Here is a 22710-nt window from a genome sequence, read left to right on the forward strand (position 1 = left end):
CGCTAGCAGACAAGACTCCACTGAGGTGTAACAGTGGTAAGGTGTTGGGACTCTGCTGTTGAGACAGCTTTATGTAGGCCCTAACAGTTTGTGGGCACCGTTTGTCACCGCTATAGTCCAATTAATGTATTGTTTAGTGTTGTGTACTTACGAGAGTATTGATATTTTAGAAGAAAATAAATCATAGGTGTATTTATTTATTTTACCCCCTTTTTCTCCCCAATTTCGTGGTATCCAATTGTTAGTAATTACTATCTTGTCTCATCGCTACAACTCCCGTACGGGCTCGGGAGAGACGAAGGTCGAAAGCCATGCGTACTCCGAAACACAACCCAACCAAGCAGCACTGCTTCTTAACACAGCGCGCCTCCAACCAGGAAGCCAGCCGCACCAATGTGTCGGAGGAAACACTGTGCACCTGGCGACCTTGGTTAGCATGCACTGCGCCCGGCCCGCCACAGGAGTCGCTGGTGCGCGATGAGACAAGGTGCGCGATGGGGCCCTACCGGCCAAACCCTCCTTAACCCGGACGACGCTAGGCCAATTGTGCGTCGCCCCACGGACCTCGGCTGCGACAGAGCCTGGGCGCGAAACCAGAATCTCTGGTGGCACAGCTAGCGCTGCAATGCAGTGTCCTAGACCACTGCGCCACCCGGGAGGCGTCATAGGCTTATATTAACAATGAAAGGGCATTGTCTCAAATTAATACGATGATCTATGTGACATTGCTACACACAGATATACCATTCCATTTAAAATTCATAATATAATACAACAACAAACTCTTGAATGATGTTATTATGATGTGCGTCCCATAAAAAAAAACATATCATAGGCGGCATGTAGCCTAGTGACTAGTGCGTTGGACCAGTAACCTAAAGGTTGCTAGATCGAATCCCCGAGCTGACAAGGTAAAAATCTGTTGTTCTGCCCCTGAACAAGGTAGTTAACCCACTGTTCCTAGGCTGTCATTGTAAATAAGAATTTGATCTTAACTGACTTACCTAGTTAAATAAAGGTAAAACATTTTTTTGGGGTAATATAGCCTACACAGGTTTCACACGTGTAGCTTGTTGTTGTTGACACTAGCAGTTAAGAGCGTTGGGCCAGTAACCAAATGGTAGCTGGATCAAATCCCCGAGCCGACAAGGTGGACAAATTTGCCATTCTGCCCTTGAGCAAGGCAGTTAACCCCCAACAACAACTGGGCGCTGATGACATGGGTGTCGATTAAGGCGAAGAACAGATTTGTCAGTAACCAGACTTTGTGTGCCTTTATTTAAAGGGCAGGGCACCTGTGCAACCCTCCAATCTCATCTCCTTAATTGAAACACCTGACTCCAAATAGCTTTTGGAGAAGTCGTTAACACAGAGGTTCACTTACTTTTTCCAGCCTGCACTGTGAATGATTACTCAATGTCTTAAATAAACATGTGAAAAGTTCAACTGTTTGTGTGTTATTAGTTTAGTCAGATTGTGTTTGTCTACTATTGTGACTTAGATGAAGATCAGACCACATTTTTATGAGTGATCAATGCTGAAATTCAGGTCATTCCAAAAGGTTCACAAACCTTTTCTTACAACTGTAAATGCTCACATTCCATCATGGCCACCTAATCATCCCCCTCATTTCTGATTGGTATATCACTCCTCACCTCTCCACCTGACAGCTGATCTGTGGTGAGCATTCTTGCCCAAAAATGGTTGTCGTGCATCACTGAGGTGGGTGCTACACATTGATGGTGGATGAGGTGAGTTTCCTCCTACTATGTAAAGCGCATTGAGTACCTCAGTTAGTAAAAAAAGGCTTTATAAATCCAATCAATTATTATTATTTGTATAAATTCACATCTCTCTATTATGTGTGGAAACAGATTTCTAAAATGAAAATCACTTGGAACTGATTTCCTAGTGTTTTACAGTCGCCAGTTGGGGAACTCTGACCTAGCGAGTCAGTGGCTACTTTCTCTCTCTCCCTCCTGTTTCACATACACCACCGGCCCTTGGCCATCCCCCGCCCTGCTTCAACACTTACCGTCTCTCCCGAGTCGCTAAGGCAGCGCAGCAAACAAGTGTCCAAGTTTAAAGAAAGTAAAAACAATCCATGTTTTTCGATTATCCGGATATGCGAGAAAAAAAATAATGATATTAAATTACTAAATTATTTAAAATGCCCATCCCTAATATAACCCCTAACACACTGAGGTAGAGCGGAGGACTCTGGGTTACCACTCTTAGGGTCAGGGCTAGGATAAGCAGTAAAAGGTGTTACTGGGTTAACGTCAGTTGAAGGTGGATGATTATTCTCTGTGGAATGATAGAACAATGCTATCTACACATCAAGGTAGCTTCTGAACACCAACTCAAAGAAGAGTAGTCATTTGCAATGAACATCTCTGGTTTCAAGCCAACTCATTTTCAACCGACTCACATCTAGCTGCAGTTTATAACAAGGCTACCTGTGAATACAAATCTGCCATAAATGCAACTGACAGAACATGGCATGGCATAAGTGTAACTGGTAAACATGAAATTTTTTTAATTATTAGACAAAATAATTTGTGTCTAATCATTTTTCTCTACAACTTAAAACCTCACTGCTGTCCCCCTGACAAGATCAAATGTCCTCATCTATAAAACTGTGAAGGATCTAAACCCCCTCTCTTCTTCTCTCCTCATTTCTTCCCCCTCTTTTGCTCTCCATCCCTTCATCTCTGCCTGTCTGTTGCCTCTTTCCACTGAATACGCTAAACCCCGCATATCAAACAATGAACATTTGATACACTTTCCTTCTTTTAAAAGAGAAATACATTAATGAAGCCTGACAGTCTGTAGTAATCAGAAGGGCCTCCCCCAGAACACAACACTTTATCGCCCATCGATTTTCCAGTGGGTTTTAAAGGCGGGCATCATGTGGGTGGTGTGCGAGCAGCTCGTACCAAGAGCCCCGACGCCGGGCCGCTGCTGAGAAACACATTAAGAGGCTGTCAGTTGTGTCGCCATGCATCCTGCATCATTCTTTAAGCACATGAGAAGTTCATTACACTGCACACGGCTCTGGCAGTGCAATGGGATAATAGGGGCTGTAACTGTTGTGCACTTCCTATGAGGAAAGCGTATAGTGGACACGCAGTTGACATGGTGGAAAGAATTCACTCTGCATGTCCTGCCTCTACTATATGCCACTGGAACTGTTCTCGACTAACAAAGGAAGTTAAGGTGACTTTCAATCAAGAGTCAGACTGCTAAATTGACTTCCCTGACTAAAATGGCCCAAAATAAACATTTGATATTTTTGTCATTTAGCAGACACTCTTATCAAGAGTAACTTACAGTAGTGAGTGCTGTAATCTAAGTAACATAATAAAAAAATCCCCATCAAAAGCCACCACATCCGCTATGCCACCCTTCCTCATCTGCGGTGGAAAGTGGCCAAGCTACAGCGGTGTTTGTCAGACCATGAGACATCCCGAAAACCGGTCTTCATATAAAAACATCTGTAGCGTCCGAACGAACATGATGGTGGTGTCCGTTTTGCTCTACGTCCCCCACAAGTGTCATGGGACTTGTCTGAAGGTAACTGGTCCTGGTTAAAACATTTTATGGAAGTATGGAGGTAGTATTGTGCCTATCCCCAAAAAAGGCTTAAATATGTGTCCAAAAAAAGATTTACCTGAGCTTTCTATATCTCCTAGATATAGGACAATCACTCCAAAAACGTATTCCTTAAGATTCATTTTTTGACAGTATTTTTCGCAATTTATGAATGTGTTATTCAATGCATTTATATGGGCTATAGTAGTAAAGGCCAAATTCAATATTTTATCAAACCATTTTAATACACTTTTTTGATACCTAAAGTGGTCCTACAATTCAAAATCAAATAGCTAAATTATCCATGACCATCTTAAAACAATGCCATATGTCAGCTTAGACATAAGCGGCTTAGACTCTTAAGCAATAAGCAATAAGGAATGGAATTAGGACGCATGGTATGTAGGGAGCAACATTTTTTCCTGACCACATGATCTGCCCAGGAAAAACTCTTGACCCAAGTTGAAGTCTATAACTAGGATCCAGAGGTTTTCCTGGGTAGGTCATGTGGTCAGGAATACTTCCCTGGCCCCACTAATTTCTAAACATAACTGCCTGGCTAAGATATCTCCTTGGCTACAGACAAGACTTCACAGTAGCAACAGTTTCTCAAGAACCCTTTACACAACCTGTTCTTCCCATATTGACTAAAACGATTGATCACCTTAAAAAGCTCACACTCCTTTGATTTATGACGCTTCACAACAACTAAAACTCAATTTCGACCTGCATTCCAGGGCTCTGATTGCCCAGTAAATGAGATAAACTGATAGCAATTTATTCAAGGATCCAACCTCTCCCTCCCTCTCCCCTTCTTTCAAGAGACACAACCTGCACCCAACACTTGAGTGATTCCGATATTTAAGCAATATGTCTGTATTCCATAAGCGTTCAGTAGAACAGACAATCTGAAGCTAATAGAAAATCTCAGAAGAGAGGTAAAAAAAAATCTCTATATATATACACATGCTACCGTTCAAAAGTTTGGGTCACTTAGAAATGTCCTTGTTATTGAAATAAAAGCATTTTTTTGTCCATTAAAATAACATCAAATTGATCAGAAATACAATGTAGACATTGCTAGGCTGGGCTGGTTTCGCGCCCAGGCTCTGTCGCAGCCGGCCGCAACCGGGAGGTCCGTGGGGCGACGCACAATTGGCATAGCGTCGTCCGGGTTAGGGAGGGTTTGGCCGGTAGGGATATCCTTGTCTCAGTATGTAAAATGTAATAAAAATGTATGCACACTACTGTAAGTCGCTCTGGATAAGAGCGTCTGCTAAATGACTAAAATGTAAATGTAAAATGTAATGTTGTAAATTACTATTGTAGCTGGAAACTGACGATTTTTTATGGAATACCTACATAGGTGTACAGAGGCTCATTATCATCAGCCGTAACTCCTGTGTTCCAATGGCACGTTGTGTTAGCTAATCCAAGTTTATAATTTTAAATAGCTAATTGATCATTAGAAAACCCTTATGTTAGCACAGTTGAAAACTGTTGTGCTGATTAAAGAAGCAATAAAACTGGTCTTCTTTAGACTAGTTGAGTATCTAGAACATCAGCATTTGTGGGTTCGATTACAGGCTCAAAATGGGCAGAAACAAAGAACTTTCTTCTGAAACTCGTCAGTCTATTCTTGTTCTGAGGAATAAAGGCTATTCCATGCAAGAAATTGCTAAAAAACTGAAGATCTTGTAGTTTTGAGAATGACACAAATATTAATTTTCACAAAGTTTGCCGCTTCAGTGTCTTTAGATATTTTGTCAGATATTACTATGGAATACTGAAGTATAATTACAAGCTTTTCATTAGTGTCAAAGGCTTTTATAGACAATTACATGAAGTTGATGCAGAGTCAATATTTGCAGTGTTGACCCTTCTTTTTCAAGACCTCTGCAATCCGCACTGGCATGCTGTCAATTAACTTCTGGGCCACATCCGGCAGCCCATTCTTGCATAATCAATGCTTGGAGAATGTCAGAATTTGTGGGGTTTTGTTTGTCCACCCGCCTCTTGAGGATTGACCACACGTTCTCAATGGGATTAAGGTCTGGGGAGTTTCCTGGCCATGGACCCAAAATATTGATGTTTTGTTTCCCGAGCCACTTAGTTATCACTTTTGCCTTATGGCAAGGTGCTCCATCATGCTGGAAAAGGCAATGTTCGTCACCAAACTGTTCCTGGATGTGTTGGTACCATTCTTTATTCATGGCTATGTTCTTAGGCAAAATTGTGAGTGAGCCCACTCCCTTGGCTGAGAAGCAACCCCACACATGAATGGTCTCAGGATGCTTTACTGTTGGCATGACACAGGACTGATGGTAGCGCTCACCTTGTCTTCTCCGGACAAGCTTTTTTCCGGATTTCCCAAACAATCGGAAAGGGGATTCATCAGAGAAAATGACTTTACCCCAGTCCTCAGCAGTCCAATCCCTGTACCTTTGCAGAATATCAGTCTGTCCCTGATGATTTTCCTGGAGAGAAGTGGCTTCTTTGCTGCCCTTCTTGACACCAGGCCATCCTCCAAAAGTCTTCGCCTCACTGTGCGTGCAGATGCACTCACACCTGCCTGGAGATGCACTCACACCTGCCTGCTGCCATTCCTGAGCAAGCTCTATACTGGTGGTGCCCCGAATCCCGCCGCTGAATCAACTTTAGGAGACGGTCCTGGCGCTTGCTGGACTTTCTTGGGTGCCCTGAAGCCTTCTTCACAACAATTGAACCGCTCTCCTTGAAGTTCTTGATGATCCGATAAATGGTTGATTTAGGTGCAATCTTACTGGCAGCAATATCCTTGCCTGTGAAGCCCTTTTTGTTGAAAGCAATGATGACGGCACGTGTTTCCTTGCAGGTAACCATGATTGACAGAGGCAGAGCAATGATTCCAAGCACCACCCTCCTTTTGAAGCTTCCAGTCTGTTATTCGAACTCAATCAGCATGACAGAGTGATCTCCAGCCTTGTCCTCGTCAATACTCATACCTGTGTTAACGAGAGAATCACTGATATGATGTCAGCTAGTCCTTTTGTGGCAGGGCTGAAATGCAGTGGAAATGTTTTTGGGGGATTCAGTTCATTTGCTTGGCAAAGAGGGATTTTGCAATGAATTGCAATTAATCTGATCACTCTTCATAACATTATGGAGTATATGCAAATTGCCATCATACAAACTGAGGCAGCAGACTTTGTGAAAATTAATATTTGTGTCATTCTCAAAACTTTTGGCCACGATTGTATATTAAAACAAAGAGTAAAACTTTCTGAATCCACATGTTTCCATTGACACCACATGCTGACTTCCATTCCATGCCATCGACACCACTACATGCTGACTTCCATTCCATGCCATCGACACCACTACATGCTGACTTCCATTCCATTCCATCGACACCACTACATGCTGACTTCCATTCCATTCCATCGACACCACTACATGCTGACTTCCATTCCATTCCATCGACACCACTACATGCTGACTTCCATTCCATTCCATCGACACCACATGCTGACTTCCATTCCATTCCATCGACACCACTACATGCTGACTTCCATTCCATTCCATCGACACCACTACATGCTGACTTCCATTCCATTCCATCGACACCACATGCTGACTTCCATTCACATCCATTGACACCACCACATGCTGACTTCCATTCCATTCCATCGACACCACATGCTGACTTCCATTCACATCCATTGACACCACCACATGCTGACTTCCATTCCATTCCATCGACACCACATGCTGACTTCCATTCCATTCCATCGACACCACTACATGCTGACTTTCATTCACATCCATTGACACCACATGCTGACTTCCATTCACATCCATTGACACCACCACATGCTGACTTCCATTCACATCCATTGACACCACATGCTGACATCCATTCACTTCCATTGACACCACCACATGCTGACGTCCATTCACTTCCATTGACACCACATGCTGACTTCCATTCACATCCATTGACACCACCACATGCTGACTTCCATTAACATCCATTGACACCACATGCTGACTTCCATTGACATCCATTGACACCACCACATGCTAACGTCCATTCACTTCCATTGACACCACATGCTGACTTCCATTCACATCCATTGACACCACCACATGCTGACTTCCATTCACATCCATTGACACCACATGCTGACTTCCATTCACTTCCATTGACACCACATGCTGACTTCCATTCACATCCATTGACACCACCACATGCTGACGTCCATTCACTTCCATTGACACCACTACATGCTGACTTCCATTCACATCCATTGACACAACATGCTGACTTCCATTCACATCCATTGACACCACATGCTGACTTCCATTCACATCCATTGACACCACCACATGCTGACTTTCATTCACATCCATTGACACCACATGCTGACTTCCATTCACATCCATTGACACCACCACATGCTGACGTCCATTCACTTCCATTGACACCACATGCTGACTTCCATTCACTTCCATTGACACCACATGCTGACTTCCATTCACATCCATTGACACCACCACATGCTGACTTCCATTCACATCCATTGACACCACCACATGCTGACTTCCATTCACATCCATTGACACCACCACATGCTGATGTCCATTCACATCCATTGACACCACACGATCACTTATCCAAAACTAGAGCATAAAGTTTGTCATTTTAATGTGGACATGTGGACTAATTTTTGATTTCAAGCTATATGGGACAGAACAAAAGGTTGAGAATGATGTTGAGATGGGCTAACTCATATTGCCCTCAATGCAATGTGTCAGAGGGAATCCACCCAGCCCCCTAATGTTAGCCATCACTCATTCAAGCCCCTAAAACCGTTATTGGAGTGATTCTGACAATGCTGGTCCATTAAGGTCTAAATTCTTTCTTGGAATGCAAGAGAGAATTAGATTCAGTATAGGGCATTATGGGCAAGCTTACTTAGGAACAAATGAGGGCACAATCATGGTGATGTGAATACGGCCTACATGTTATATACTGTCAAATCAATACTCCTACGGAAAACAGGGGTAAGAATTATCCAAGTTGGCCGAAAGAGACCAGATAGAGAAACACAATGAACTCACTCACCTACCTTTGCCATTGAAACTAGTGTACCAACATATCAACAACAACACTTACCCCCGGTGCTTGTGATCTATGCTTGAAACGATGTGGTCAGTGGTCTCATTCAAACTAGAAGGCAGTCTCATTCAAACTAGGAGGTCTGTCAGCGACACCATGGTAAAAGTGTAATGATTATAAATACTAAGGGTCATTAAGGGGGCGTCGGTGCCAATGCTGTCGATATGCAGCGTATCAATCATGTTGATTGATCATCTCTGGCTCCAGTGACATCAGTTTTATGGCCTTAGAGACAGGAGTCTGTGTTTCACAATGCCATCCAATTAGAGCTGTCCATTCATCATCAGGCTGGATAATCATTATTAATTGAGCAGAAGGTTGGCTGCCACTCCATTGCTGAGTGGAGAAGAGGAGATCCACAGCTTCTGGAGCTCAGGGCGGTTGGTTCTTCACACTATGGCTAGATGGGAAGAATAAGGGAGGCTATACATGGACATGCACTGGAGTCCAGTACGCTAACCAGATTTACTATGTTTGCACTTGTTTGTTTTTGTTGCAGTTTCAGAACATGTTGCCATTTCAGACTGTTTTAAATGTTTATGCATTGTTGCAGACTGTTTTGACGAGTTTGCAGAAGGAGCGTCTTTTATAACTCCTGTGTTAACTCCTGACTTACCTTCGTTGCCTGTAGACGGTCCGTCTGGCTTGGTGATGCCTGTGCTCTTTTTCCGTCTGTGTCTCTTGCGGTTGGCGTGAGGCGAGGGGGGAGGCTCCTGCTTAGGACTGGTGGCACTGCCCACCCCAGAGCTGCAGGTCAGGGGCTCGGCCATCCCGTTGGCTGGAGAAAGAGAGAAACACTGATCAGTAAAAGATATCACGATCAACTGTACTTTTTGACATGCTATGTACAAGATGTTTAATACTGTGTAAACACACACAGAAACACACTACATTTGCAAGTTTAGAAGGGAAAGACAGAAGGATATGAATCACGAGATATTGACTAGTGATGATGTACCATAATATAAAAAACACCATACAGTGGTAATTCATACCCTGATACCAACAAAATGAATGCAAAGTAATCGCAATAAAAAAGATGCCAACCCAAAACTGAGATACTAGCGGTCCAAAAGTATCTGTACTGCTGTGACTTTAGAGCGGATGAAGGAAGAACAGACGGGTATGGGGGCAGCTCAGCAAACAAATGGTTAGTTAGGTTAGCCCCAGGCCAAGCTCTCTAGATGACTGTCCGTGAGTGACAAGGGACTAAGAACCAGCTTTGTTTCTGGTTGCCTAAGTGATTTCATAAATGTGATATTTAACCTGCACCACTGTTGGGCAAAGAGGACATAGAGGGCTGAAAAGATGGAGGAGTGGGTACGGGTGGGGGGGTCAACTTGCCATCTTTCTGGTCTCCTGACATTTGACATCACTTTCCCTCTCCCCCTCAGGATGCCATTATGAATCTGGGGAGAGGAGAGATGGGGGCCAAGAGCCTTGGGGGGCGGTGAGAGGCAGCGATGGCCAGTCCATGGGCCCCATATTGCTCTCCTTCTGCCACCCCGTGTGGAGAGCAGGCAGCCTCCTCCATTGTCTCCCATCAGAAGTTCATTGTAGTGTGGCAAACTCCATTCATTTTCCTCTCCCTCCGCACCGTCCCAGCCCCAGGCATCAGGAGCGGAGGGCGGTAGGACAAGAAGGAAGGGGGCTCATATCAGGGATTATTGCCGTTGTTGTTGCACATACTCTAATGCCGCCACTGTCGCTGGCTGTGCCATTAGCCACTAGTGTACAACATCAGTTGTTAGGCCTAATTTGGTCATTACCTTACGGGAGATGGGGCTATGTTGGATGGAGGAGTGGGATGTGGGATGGGCTCAGCAGGAGGTGGAGGATGCTTAAGTGGAGGAGACTGGAGCTCTTTAAAGGCCCCAGGCAGCCTGGTTGGAGCGTGGGCATAAAAATATAGGAGCCAACACACTATAGGCGTACATCTGTTAATGCGGTATGTATAAATGCTGTTGGATTTATCAGAACAACATTATAATTTAGATTTTTAAAAGGAACCATACATATTTTGTACACTCGTAGTGGAATGCATATGTTTATCTTATTTCACATGAATAAGCAGGTTTTCATCTGTAACGATCGTCTGTGGTGGAAGAATGATCGGACCAAAGCACAGAGTGGTAAGTGTCCATGTTTTAATATAATCCACTGAACACGACAAAAAATACAAAATAACAAAGTAACCTAACCGAAACAGTCCCATGTGGCATGAACACAGACACAGGAAACAAACACGCACAAACCAACAGTGAAAACAGGCAACCTAAATATGGTTCCCAATCAGAGACAATGCAAAACACCTGTCTCTGATTGAGAACCATATCAGGCCAATTGACAAACCTAAACATAGAAACACATAACATAGACTGCCCACCCCAACTCACGCCCTGACCAAACTAACTAAAGACAAAACAAAGGAAAATAAAGGTCAGAACGTGACATCATCTAACCATTTCATGTGGATGAATTACCTGACGCATAAATAAAACTCACGACAGGCTTAATTGAAACCGCAAATTTGTCAGTAAAATGTCCTAATGTTAATAAAACAAAATACGCTAGACTGGGTGATCATTTGTTGGTCTGTAAAATAGATTGTGACAATTCCAGTGGAAATGCATTTATGCGTACATTTTTTAATAATAACCATCATGTCAAAGTAAACTTGGAGTCACGCGATGATATGTTAAGTTCTACTACCACCACGACGTGGAAAAACATGCTGAGTTTTTAGGCAGATGAAAACTTAACTTATGGTGGTTAAGTGCATGGTGATGAGCTTCAAGCAAATTTCCCAAAAATATCCAGGGTGATTGTTGCTTGGCTGCCAATGATCAAATAAAAATGATCTTGCTCTTATCCATATGTCATCATATAATCCTCCCTGTCCACTTTATCAGCGAACGGTTGTCTAGAGAGCATGCACCAAGATGAGATTGGGCAAGTATGCTATCTATCGCAACAGTTTTTGTGACAAATCTATCGGTAGAGTTGAAAATACGATGGAAACACATTAGCTCGTTTTTTTATTCAGTACATGGAAACCTAAGCGTAAAAGTGCTTTATGTTCACTACGTCATCACACACAGCTTTTATCAGCAACAAGTCAGTTTGATGGAAACACCTCTGGTGGAAAAATGTGCATATGTTTTTTTTCCACAGATTTTTGAATATTCGTATGCAAATCGTTGTCAAAATGGATGCAAACCTAGCTATTAACAGTCAAATGTGGACACATTTATATAGGAGATACAAAAAAAGGCTATTGATTATCGAAACTTAATGGACGCCGCAAGATCAATAAGCATATAGTGAATTTGTGATGCTTAGTACTGGCCTAGCCTACCAGAACCCTAGTTCCCTCCCTCCTTCTCTCCTCTCCTCACCGGTTGGTTTTGAATGGCAGCACAGAGGTAAAGCCACACATGTAGCCGTGGCGTGGCGTGTCGGGGCGTCTGTTTCAATTTCCCTGCTTCTCCCACAAAAGCCCCCGAGACCAGTCATTAGCTGGGTGCAGACAGCTGGGGGCACAGGGGTCCACAGAGTACCTTCTCCCCTCCCCTCCTCCCTCTACACCCCCTCCCTCTCTACCTCTACCCCAGTGTCTGTCCCGCCAGCACAGCTCTGTATGGCAGCTCGGAGCGGAGAAGAAGGGAACGGAGAAGGGTCCCGAACCCTCCAACCTTGTCCTCCTCTCGACGATGACAGGCAGCATTTGTTTAATGTGGCTTGAGGTGAGAGTGGAGAGCTCCCCTTTGGGGACCCGTCGTCTCATAAACACTTCTAATTATCAATTTTCTGCCCCTAATGTTGTGGAACATGACCCATGATCCTCTGCTCCGCCTGCACCCAAAACATGGGTTGTATACATTAGGGCACACCGTAGCAAGACGTTTTGCAACAGAAAATGAATATGAAGGTTTCTTGTTGGACATGTTCAGCTAGTCCCTCCATGTATCTATCAGTTTGCTTCCGCTTGGTGGCTAATTAATAAGACTAGGGTGAAGAGAAGACATACTGTACCTTCTTTGTTCTTTTTCTGTGGCTCAGGCTTGTCATCGCTATTTCTTTTTCTAACACTGACTGAGTAGGTGAAAGATGGTAACTGCCAAAGTGTAAGTGGAATGGACATTGTGAATAAACCAGACTATATCTGTTCAGCTATTGTACATCGAAAGTACTTCTACATCTATAGTGAAGCTAAAGTAACTCCTTACCATTGGAGTCATGCAGTAGCATTACAAAAGAATGTAACACAATTTGGTAATTGTGTGTAGATACACTACATGACCAAAAGTATGTGGACACCTGCTCGTTGAACAACTCATTAAAAAAATCATGGCCATTTATAAGGAGTTGCTCCCCCCTTTGCTGCTATAACAGCCTCCACTCTTCTGGGAAGGCTTTCCAATAGATGTTGGAACATTGCTGTTGGGACCTGCTTCCATTCAGCCACAAGAGCATTAGTGAGGTCAGGCACTGATGTTGGGCGATTAGGCCTGGCTCAGAGTCTGCGTTCCAATTCATCTCAAAGGTGTTCAATGGGGTTGAGGTAAGGGCTCTGTGCAGGCCAGTCAAGTTCTACGGCAGCGATCTTGACAAACCATTTCTGTATGGACCTCGCTATGGACGTTGCTACCTTACTGGAACTAAGGGGCCTATTCCGAACCATGAAAAACAACCCCAGACCATTATTCCTCCTCCACCAAACTTTACAATTGTCACTATGTACTGGGGCAGGTAGCGTTCTCCTGACATCCACCAGATTCGTCCGTCGGACTGCCAGATGGTGAAGCGTGATTCATCACTCCAAAGAACGCGTTTCCACTACTCAAGAGTCCAATGGTGGTGAGCTTTACACCATACCAGCCGACACTTGGCATTGTGCATGGTGATCTTAGGCTTGCGTGCGGCTGCTTGGCCGTGGAAACCCATTTCATGAAGCTCCCGAAGAACAGTTCTTGTGTCGACGTTGCTTCCAGAGATAATTTGGAACTCAGTAGTGAGTGCTGCAAACGAGGAAAGTAAATTGTTACACTCTTCAGCACTCTGTGGTCCCATTCTGTGAGATTGTGTTGCCTACCACTTTGCGGCTGAGCCGTTGTTGCTCCTAGACATTACCAGTTGACCGGGGCAGCTCTGGCAGGGCAGAGATTTGACGAACTGACTGGTTGGAAAGGTGTCATCCTATGACGGTACCACGTTGAAAGTCACTGAGCTCCTCAATAAGGCCATTCTACTGCCCATGTTGGCTATGGAGATTGCATGGCTGTGTGCTCGATTTTAAACACCTGTCAGCAACAGGTGTGGCTGAAATAGCCGCATCCACTAATTTAAAGGGTCCACATACTTTTGTATATATAGTGTATATACTGAGTGTACAACACATTAGGAACATCTTCCCAGCATTGTGTTGCACCCCCGTTTGCCCTCAGAACAGCCTCAATTTGCCGGGGGATGGACTCTACAAGGTGTCGAAAGCATTCCACAGGGATGCTGACCCATTTTGACTCCAATGCTTCCCACTGTTGTGTCAAGTTGGCTGGATGTAATTTGGGTGGTGGACCATTCTTGATATACACAGAAACGGTTGAGTGTGAAAAATCCGGCAGTGTAATGGTTCTTGACACACTCAAACTGGTGTACCTGGCACCTACTACCATCTTTTGGCTTTCTCATTCACTCTCTGAATGACACACATACACAATCAATGCCTCAAAAAAATCCTTCTTTAACCGGTCTCCTCCCCTTCATCTACACTGATTGAAGTGGATTTAACAAGTGACATCAATAAGGGATCATATCTTTCACCTGGACAAAAGGAACACCTATGTGAGAATGCTGTTCATTGACTACAGCTCAGCGTTCAACACCATAGTGCCCACAAAGCTCATCCCTAAGCTAAGGACCCTGGGACTAAACACCTCCCTCTGCAACTGTGTCCTGGACTTCCTGATGGGCCACCCCCAGGTGGTAAGGGTAGGCAACAACACATCTGCCACGCTGATTCTCAACACGGGGGCCCCTCAGGAGTGCGTGCTCAGTCCCCTCCTGTACTCCCTGTTCGCCCACGACTGCGTGGCCAAGCACGACTCCAACACCACCATTAAGTTTACTGACGACACAACAGTGCCTGATCACTGACAATGATTAGACAGCCTATAGGGAGGTCAGAGACCTGGCAGTGTGGTGCCAGGACAACAACCTCTCCCTCAACGTGAGCAAGACAAAGGAGCTGATTGTGGACTACAGGAAAAGGAGGTCCGAACACGCCCCCATTCACATCGACGGGGCTGTAGTGGAGCAGATTGAGAGATTAAAGTTCCTTGGTGTCCACATCACCAACAAACTAACATGGTCCAAACACATCAAGACATTCGTGAAGAGGGCACGCCTCTCTACCTCAGGAGACTGAAAAGATTTGGCATGGGTAGCCATTTTCTCAAAAAGTTCAACAGCTGCACCATCAAGAGCATCCTGACCCGTTGCATCACCGTCTGGTATGGCATCTGCTCGGCATCCGACTGTAAGGTGCTACAGAGGGTAGTGCGTACGGCCCAGTACAACACTGGGGCCAAGCCTCCTGCCATACAGGACCTATATACGGTGTCAGACGAAGGCAAAAAATTGTCATAGACTCCAGTCACCCAAGTCATAGAACGTTCTCTCTGCTACCGCATGGCAAGCGGTACCGAAGCGCCAAGTCCAAAAGGCTCCTTAACAGCTTCAACCGCCAAGCCATAAGACTGCTGAACAATTCATCAAATGGCCACCGGACTATTTACATTGACACACCACCCTTTGTTTTTACACTGCTGTTACTCGCTGTTTATTATCTATGCATAGTCACTTTACCCCTACCTACATGTACAGATTACCTCGACTAACCTTTATCCCCGCACATTGACTCGGTACCGGTACCCCCTGTCTATAGCCTCATTATTGTTATTTTATTGTGTTACTTTTTATATATTTTTTTACTTTAGTTTATTTAGTAAATATTTTCTTAACTCTATTTCTTGAACTGCATTATTAGTTAAAGACTTGTGAGTAAACATTTCACGGTAAGTGCTACACCTGTTGTATTCAGTGCAAGTGACAAATACAATTTGATTTGATTTATCATAGAAAGAGCAGGTGTTCCTAATGTTTGTACACTCAATGTATATCTATTACTCACTGATATGAGTCTGTTAAACCATGCATACACATCATTCAGCAACAATATCAGATAGTCCCTGGCAGTGCACTAGTCATCCAACATAATCTAATGTTGACTCATCTGAAGTGCACCTCAATTCAAAGCTATCCATATCTGATGGATCGCATCAGATTTCCCATATTAAAACTTAGGAGTAGATGCCACCAACTGGCTCTCTGTTTAAAATGGAGGCACTGTAGCTTACTGTTGTGAGCCGCTCAGCGAGTTCACTTTGGCATTATTAGCTAGTGGTTATGAGGGGCTGTCGGGAGCGAGAGAGCGAGGTAGCGAGGGGCGGGAATGAAGCATATTGAGGATCAGGAGTCTCTCTCTCCTCTCAGCTGAGTGCCATATAGCCTCTCCCAGCCTCTCCTCCTGGGCAGGCAGGTACTGTGGAATAGGTATCAGGGCTAACCTGTGATTACAGTGTATTACACTCCCACCGGGGAAATTACCGTTTAAACATGCTGCATGATGAAGACTGTGGGCGAGACAAAGAGGGGGCTAATAGCTCGCTATCCATCGCAGCACCGAACTGCTAACAGCTTTCTGGCCCTACCGCAAACCGGCAGCCTTCTCACAATGAGAATGAATGAGAACGAGAGAGAGAGACACAGAGACAGAATGAGAGAGAGAGTTTTTCATGTAATTTCTAAATGCGTAATTCAAGAGGCTCTGGGTATGGGAGCACTGTGATTTCGCCGGCTAGGCCCCTTGACACGGCAGCAGCTCACTGCCTGTCCTCAATCAACGGCATCGGCTGCAATTAATGGCAAAAATTAGAAACAATCACTGTCTCCCCCTTATTATCCTCAATTAGAGTGCACTAATCAAGGCCTGATCGCGCTCTGCTGCTCTCTCCAAACTAAATGTCAAACTTCATTACGGACCCGGCGTGGAAATCAAACTCCCCATGTACCACGCTCTCCAGTACGCGACGGGAGGGCAGAGCAGAGTAGAGTTCCAGCAATACAGCAGAACACCCTGAGGTACAGAACAGGCTGGTCCTGCCTTCACTCACTGCCTCTGTGATGAAATACCTTCACTGGAGAAACATACTCTGATGGTGTATATACCTACAGATAACTGCCAGAATAATGGAAACAGTTCAGTAAGTGAGGGATACAAAGTATATTGAAAGCAGGTACTTCCACACAGATGTGGTTCCTGAGTTAATTAAGCAATCATGCTTAGGGTCATGTATAAAAATGCTGGGCAGGCCATTGTTTTGGTTATGCCCCCATAGGATGACAATGCTCCCATCGACAGGGCACAAGTGGTCACAAGTGAATGGTTTGATGAGCATGAAAATTATGTAAACCATGGCCGTCTCAGTCACCAGATCTCAACAATAATTGAACACTTATGGGAGATTCTGGAGCAGGTTGGAGTTTTTCGTCAATAAACTTGTTCTGGAGGCAGCTCTGCAGTCGTCACTAGCTGGCACAGCCACAAAGTCAACCTAACCTTAACCCCACTCCTAACCCTAACCAAATGTTTGTTTTCATGAATTTTTACAATATAGCAATTGCAGCTGGCCTATCTAAGGGGAAATCACTCAGTTCTGCCTCCAGGAGAAGACTTATGACAATAAACGTCAACCTGCGATTCTGGAGCGGCGTTTGAGAGAGCATTTTACACCACTATCAACAAAACACCAAATTATGAAATTTGTCATGGAAGAATGGTTTCGCATCCCTCCAATAGAGTTCCAGACACTTGTAGAATCTATGCCAAGGTGCATGGAAGCTGTTCAGGCATGTGGTGGCCCAACGCCCTACTAAGACACTATGTTGGTATTTCCTTTATTTTGGCAGTGACCTGTATATATACTAAAAAACTTCTCAAACACTCAGACTTGGTCAAAATGTTTGTCTGCTCCCCAGTTAGCAGGATACTGCATACTACAACAAAACTTTAACTGGGGGTCACTCACTTTGGCATTGACAGAGTTATATTGCCATTTGTAAAAATGGCACAGTGCTTAGGTGCCTGTCAAGTCTGTTTTTAATTCAGGTGTAAAGGATGAAGTATATAAAGGAAAGACAGCTTCTAAACACAGCTTCTTGTGTGGGCCCAGAATAAGAGTGGTCTGCGAAGCAATAGACAAAATGGGGTTGAGATTTAATCAAAAGGCTACGTTCAATATTCAAGAGATGTAGCTAGCTCTCCCAGCATCTCCCTCAATAGGTTTACAAATGAGGACGTTCTTTAAATAATATGGAAATGGTTACCTGGGCTAAGATGCATTTTATTCTTCAGCATATCATCAATCTGCTATTTTGTATTTTTCTTCTAAGAAGAACCATGTTTTATGTTAACCTGCAACCTTGACGAAGGATAATGGAGTGATTGGGGCTGGGTTGACGTCTATTCAAATGGTAAAACATTCTGAATGAACGGTGGACCTTCCTCCTATTGATTATTGAAGGTTGCATTAGAGTGAAAGATAGAGAGGTCACAATTCAATCAACTGTTATGTTGTTACCTTCAAACACTGCAGTCACATATCACATTGAATGACTATTCTGCTGTACGGTTTAATTGAGAGTCACTATTTGTAGGGCAGGGAGGCATATCAATGAATGCAATACTCAAAGAACAGATTGAAGTCTACTTGTTTTCAAATGATAAAGCCCTTCTGAATCGCCCAAATGTAGTGTCAGTATACAATATTGGTAATGCAAGAACGGAACAAAGTAACATATTAACCATTTGACATGACTTCTCGAATATCTATCATTCTCAGCTCATTTGGCTCATTCGTGGTTACCTTAAAGAGAACCATGGATATAATTGAAGAAAGCTGAGTAATGGAGGGAATTGAAAATCTGGTCTAGGAGAAGAAAGGATGGTGGCTAATGAGCTATGCTAATATGAAGTCAAGTCTTCTCAGTTTACCAAACAAGGAAATAGATTTTAGCTCGCTGTTTAGTAAGTAGCGTATCGATAGAGTGGGATGACAGCACAGTGTTTTGGAATACACACACACATACATTGACCACATACGCATGCCTCACTTCTGAACAACATATATAAGACATGTAGCATAGAGTACACACAAATGTGAAAACACAAACACACAAGCATGTATACAGGTACACATGCGCACACACACACAATTATTTGAGAGGACCCCACCACACTCTCTCCTCTAAGTAATTCTGCTTTGGGCGTGCTGCTGATGGGAGAGTAGAGGGGTAGGGGGTTATGATAGAAGTGCCTGCCTGCGTCCAGGCAGAATTGATCGTTTGGCAGTTGCAAATGAGAGACGGGCCTTGTCTGTGGAACCATGAGGCTGTGCGCACGGCACAGTGTTGGACTCCAGCAGTGCTCGAAAAGAGCGCTCTTTAAACTGCCGGGGCCCCTGGGAGCCGATGGGGAGGGGGCCGCCGCCGCCACCGTGCTAATGAGAACTAGCAGAGTGCAAACATGCATGGAAATGACTGTTATTCTGTTGATGTGCATTTAAGTGCTTTTTTACTGCCAACCACAAAGAGAGGGGAAATAACTGGTGATGAATGGTACCCCCGAAAAGCATTAATTTTCCTATTGCGGAGAGAGTGAGGGGGGGGAGAGGAGCCAACACGCACAGCAAATGTATTATTTTACTTCACTCAAGTGCGCTGGCAAGGCTCTGTGATGGGGTGGGAGGGAAGCGGAGTTAGGGTGCTGGGATGGCAAATAACCATCCCTCACATCCTCTCCACCATCATCTTTCGCTTCTGTAAGATAACAGTAGGCGAAAAGGTCACAGCGATCAAAAGCCTGATTACCTCATTATGAAAACGAGCTTTGTTCTATTCCACCTCTTCACCAATACCAGGGTCCTATTCATTAGGCACCAAATGGAAGAAAACGGACTGAAACAAGGAGGGACTACCTGAACTTTTCCAATAAGAAACACTTGTTTTCCTCTGCAAAAGGTTTTGCTACAGTGTGCCGTAATGAATACGAACGGCTATTGCACCTCCACTGATATCACTGTACCAGGTCTGTTCTGGACGTTTTCTATTGTTCATTGTGTCGTGTGTCACCATCTCGCTACATCTATTTCAATGACATCGAGTGGCTGAGACTTTTGAGTAAATAGTGGGAGTGGAGTTGTGGAAGAAGGAGCAGGGAAGATGGAGTAAAAAATGAGGAGGAAGAAAAGGTGGAGGGATGATGACATGGGAGGTGTGGTCGTCAGTCTCACCGGTCCCGGTGCTTGCACTGGTGTTGATGACGGCCTCGTTCCATTGGTCAGCGCTGGACACAGAGAAGGAGCGTTGGTGCATGCCGTCTTTACTTCCCCCGAAGCCCACCAGATTTCCCCCGCCGACCGAATGCTCTGACTGGAGGGACGTACTACTGTTAGAGTGGGGCGCACCTAGAGAGAGAGAGAGAGAGAGAGAGAGAGAGAGAGAGAGAGAGAGAGAGAGAGAGAGAGAGAGAGAGAGAGAGAGAGAGAGAGAGAGAGGGAGAGAAAGAAAGAAAGGGAGAGAGAGGGGGTGTCATGCATCATCATCTCATGTACCTGTACAAAGAGGTGCATTTCACTGAGGTTACAATCTCTTTTGCAAATTCAATTGTATGTTGCATCAAACAAGCCATATTTGTTATTAACAAGTTTTGCAGTTCTCTTTCTGTTTTTCTTTTTATCTGTACGAGAACAAACATTATAGTAAAGTTGCACAATGCTGCCGCCCCCTTTCTTGTGTTCATCTCTCTGTGTTACATGTGTAAACCCTCCACCCCTTCCCTGCCTTCCCCCATCTCCCCCTCTCCCCCGCCTGTCTCTAATTAGCCCTTAATTAACAAGATACACTCTGATCGCTAATTATCTCGCCTCATCCTTTTGACTGCCACATCCATCTCTCCCGCCGTCGGCAAGCGGCAGGCCCCCTCTCTCTCCCCGACTTCCAATCAGGCAAACCACGGACGTCTCTTTGCCTGTCTGCCTGCCTCCATTTACTAATTCATGGGCTAGGCAGCACCGTGTGGGGTCCTTCCCTCCTGTTCCTGTCTGGACAGCCACACAACACAACAGATACTGACTTGACTTCTTCTAGCACAGTGTTCTAATATAAAAATATATATGTATTTTCATCCAATTAAATTAGTCTATGATAAATATTTTATTTTAACCAAAACGTTATCCACCATTCCCTGTACAAAATCACAATCAAATTTAACTAAATAAGTCATTCATGGTTGATTCTGAGTCAAATGATATACAGTACATGGTATTTATCAGTAAATCAACAGACTTATAAGATCAAGTATGGGTTTTTATTGTCAGAGCTGCAATAGAGAATACTATACTACTATAAAGTTACCCATGAGCATTTGTTACCACACATTAAGCCCAACTAGAGATAATAGAGTGGATGAGTCATCTCTGAAATGTAACAAGATGCTCTACTCCTTAGGTTGTAGTAAAAACAAAAGGGAGTTATCAACTATATTATAATTTCTGCTGGGTATTCTCCAAGATATGATAGACTAGAAGCAATAATTGAGCATCAGTTTAATATAACTTAATCTACTGACAGCAAAGACTGCTCTGAAAGGGTAGCAGTAAAACACTTTGTTTTGGTAAAAGTCCCCTTAATATGTATTGTGTTACTTGTAACACATCAAGGACTTTTGTTTACAATTATGAGACGTAAAAAATATATATTATTCAGATTAAGGTTTAACAACAATAACAGTAGCCAGATATAATATACTGTGTGTAAAGTAAACCAAGCGCCGCGGTGCTCTTGTTAGGATAAGACGTCCTTCTCATTAGCGAGAGTAATAAGTGTATCAAATTCACATAATCATGTCTAATTGGTATCAGTAATTATCTTGTTGGGCCCGGGAATATTAATCTTCAGGTCCCAGAGGGGAAGGAGTGGGATCGCAGAGAGAGAGGAGAGGGAAAGAGAGAGAAAACCATGCAGGGGAGTGCTGGCTGAATTAGCATCCCCAAACCAGGGCATTGGAGAGAGGGGAGAGATTATCTGATGAAGAATCATGGTGGAAAGATGCAGTAAATTTGAACAAAATCCCTCACATGTGTGTTTAATCATTGTTGATGGGGGGGACAATTTTGGGGTAATTTTGAGTGAGTTACTGACTGATGGCATGAGCTGGCATATTTGAAAATCCCAAAATTAAGTGAGTTTATTTGTAAAAAAAAAAATATATATATATATATGTATATATATATATATATATATATATGTAAATATATATATATATATGGATGATCTATATGGATTATTCATCAAATTGAAAAATAAAAAAAGATCACTTCTCTAAGATAGGTGGTAGTACTAGTGAATAAAATATAACTGCTTCGCATTATGTTATGTATTTCAATGCGACGATTACATTCAATATTTCAATACCTCAATTAATTTAGACAACTTGCTCAACATAAAATCACTGCTACTAAAGTTCTAATAATAACTAAACTGGGCCTCAACGCCAACTTTATAACAGAAGTGAGAATCAGAAGTGAAACATTTTCTGACCAAAATGCATCAAATACACCAGCGACAAATTCTGACTCCGTTTCTGCCTTTCACACTGCACACTAGCATCCAAGATATAACTTGATGGATCATTGTATTGTCTAAAGTTAAAGCAAAAGAGAAAGACAACATTTACAAGCTTCGATATTTTGACAAGATACTCTTGTCTAATATTCGAATACTATTTCTATGAGGCAGATAGAAAACATTCTCCCCTGACGCGACCAGCTGATTAT

The 22710-nt window shown here is 43.6% G+C and overlaps 1 protein-coding gene across 1 annotated transcript in view; it reads right to left on the bottom strand.

Annotated features, from left to right (window-relative positions):
* LOC129813715 (arf-GAP with GTPase, ANK repeat and PH domain-containing protein 3-like) overlaps positions 1 to 22710 on the bottom strand; it is a gene marked incomplete at its 5' end in the record, with an annotated part of 106786 nt that overhangs the window by 45756 nt on the left and 38320 nt on the right. Inside the window, 2 exon segments of the mRNA XM_055866166.1 lie at positions 9372 to 9533; positions 20167 to 20340. Coding sequence (XP_055722141.1) covers positions 9372 to 9533; positions 20167 to 20340 — 336 coding nt within the window.

Source organism: Salvelinus fontinalis, chromosome 17, assembly GCF_029448725.1.
Source record: "Salvelinus fontinalis isolate EN_2023a chromosome 17, ASM2944872v1, whole genome shotgun sequence".
Classification (NCBI taxonomy): domain Eukaryota; kingdom Metazoa; phylum Chordata; class Actinopteri; order Salmoniformes; family Salmonidae; genus Salvelinus; species Salvelinus fontinalis.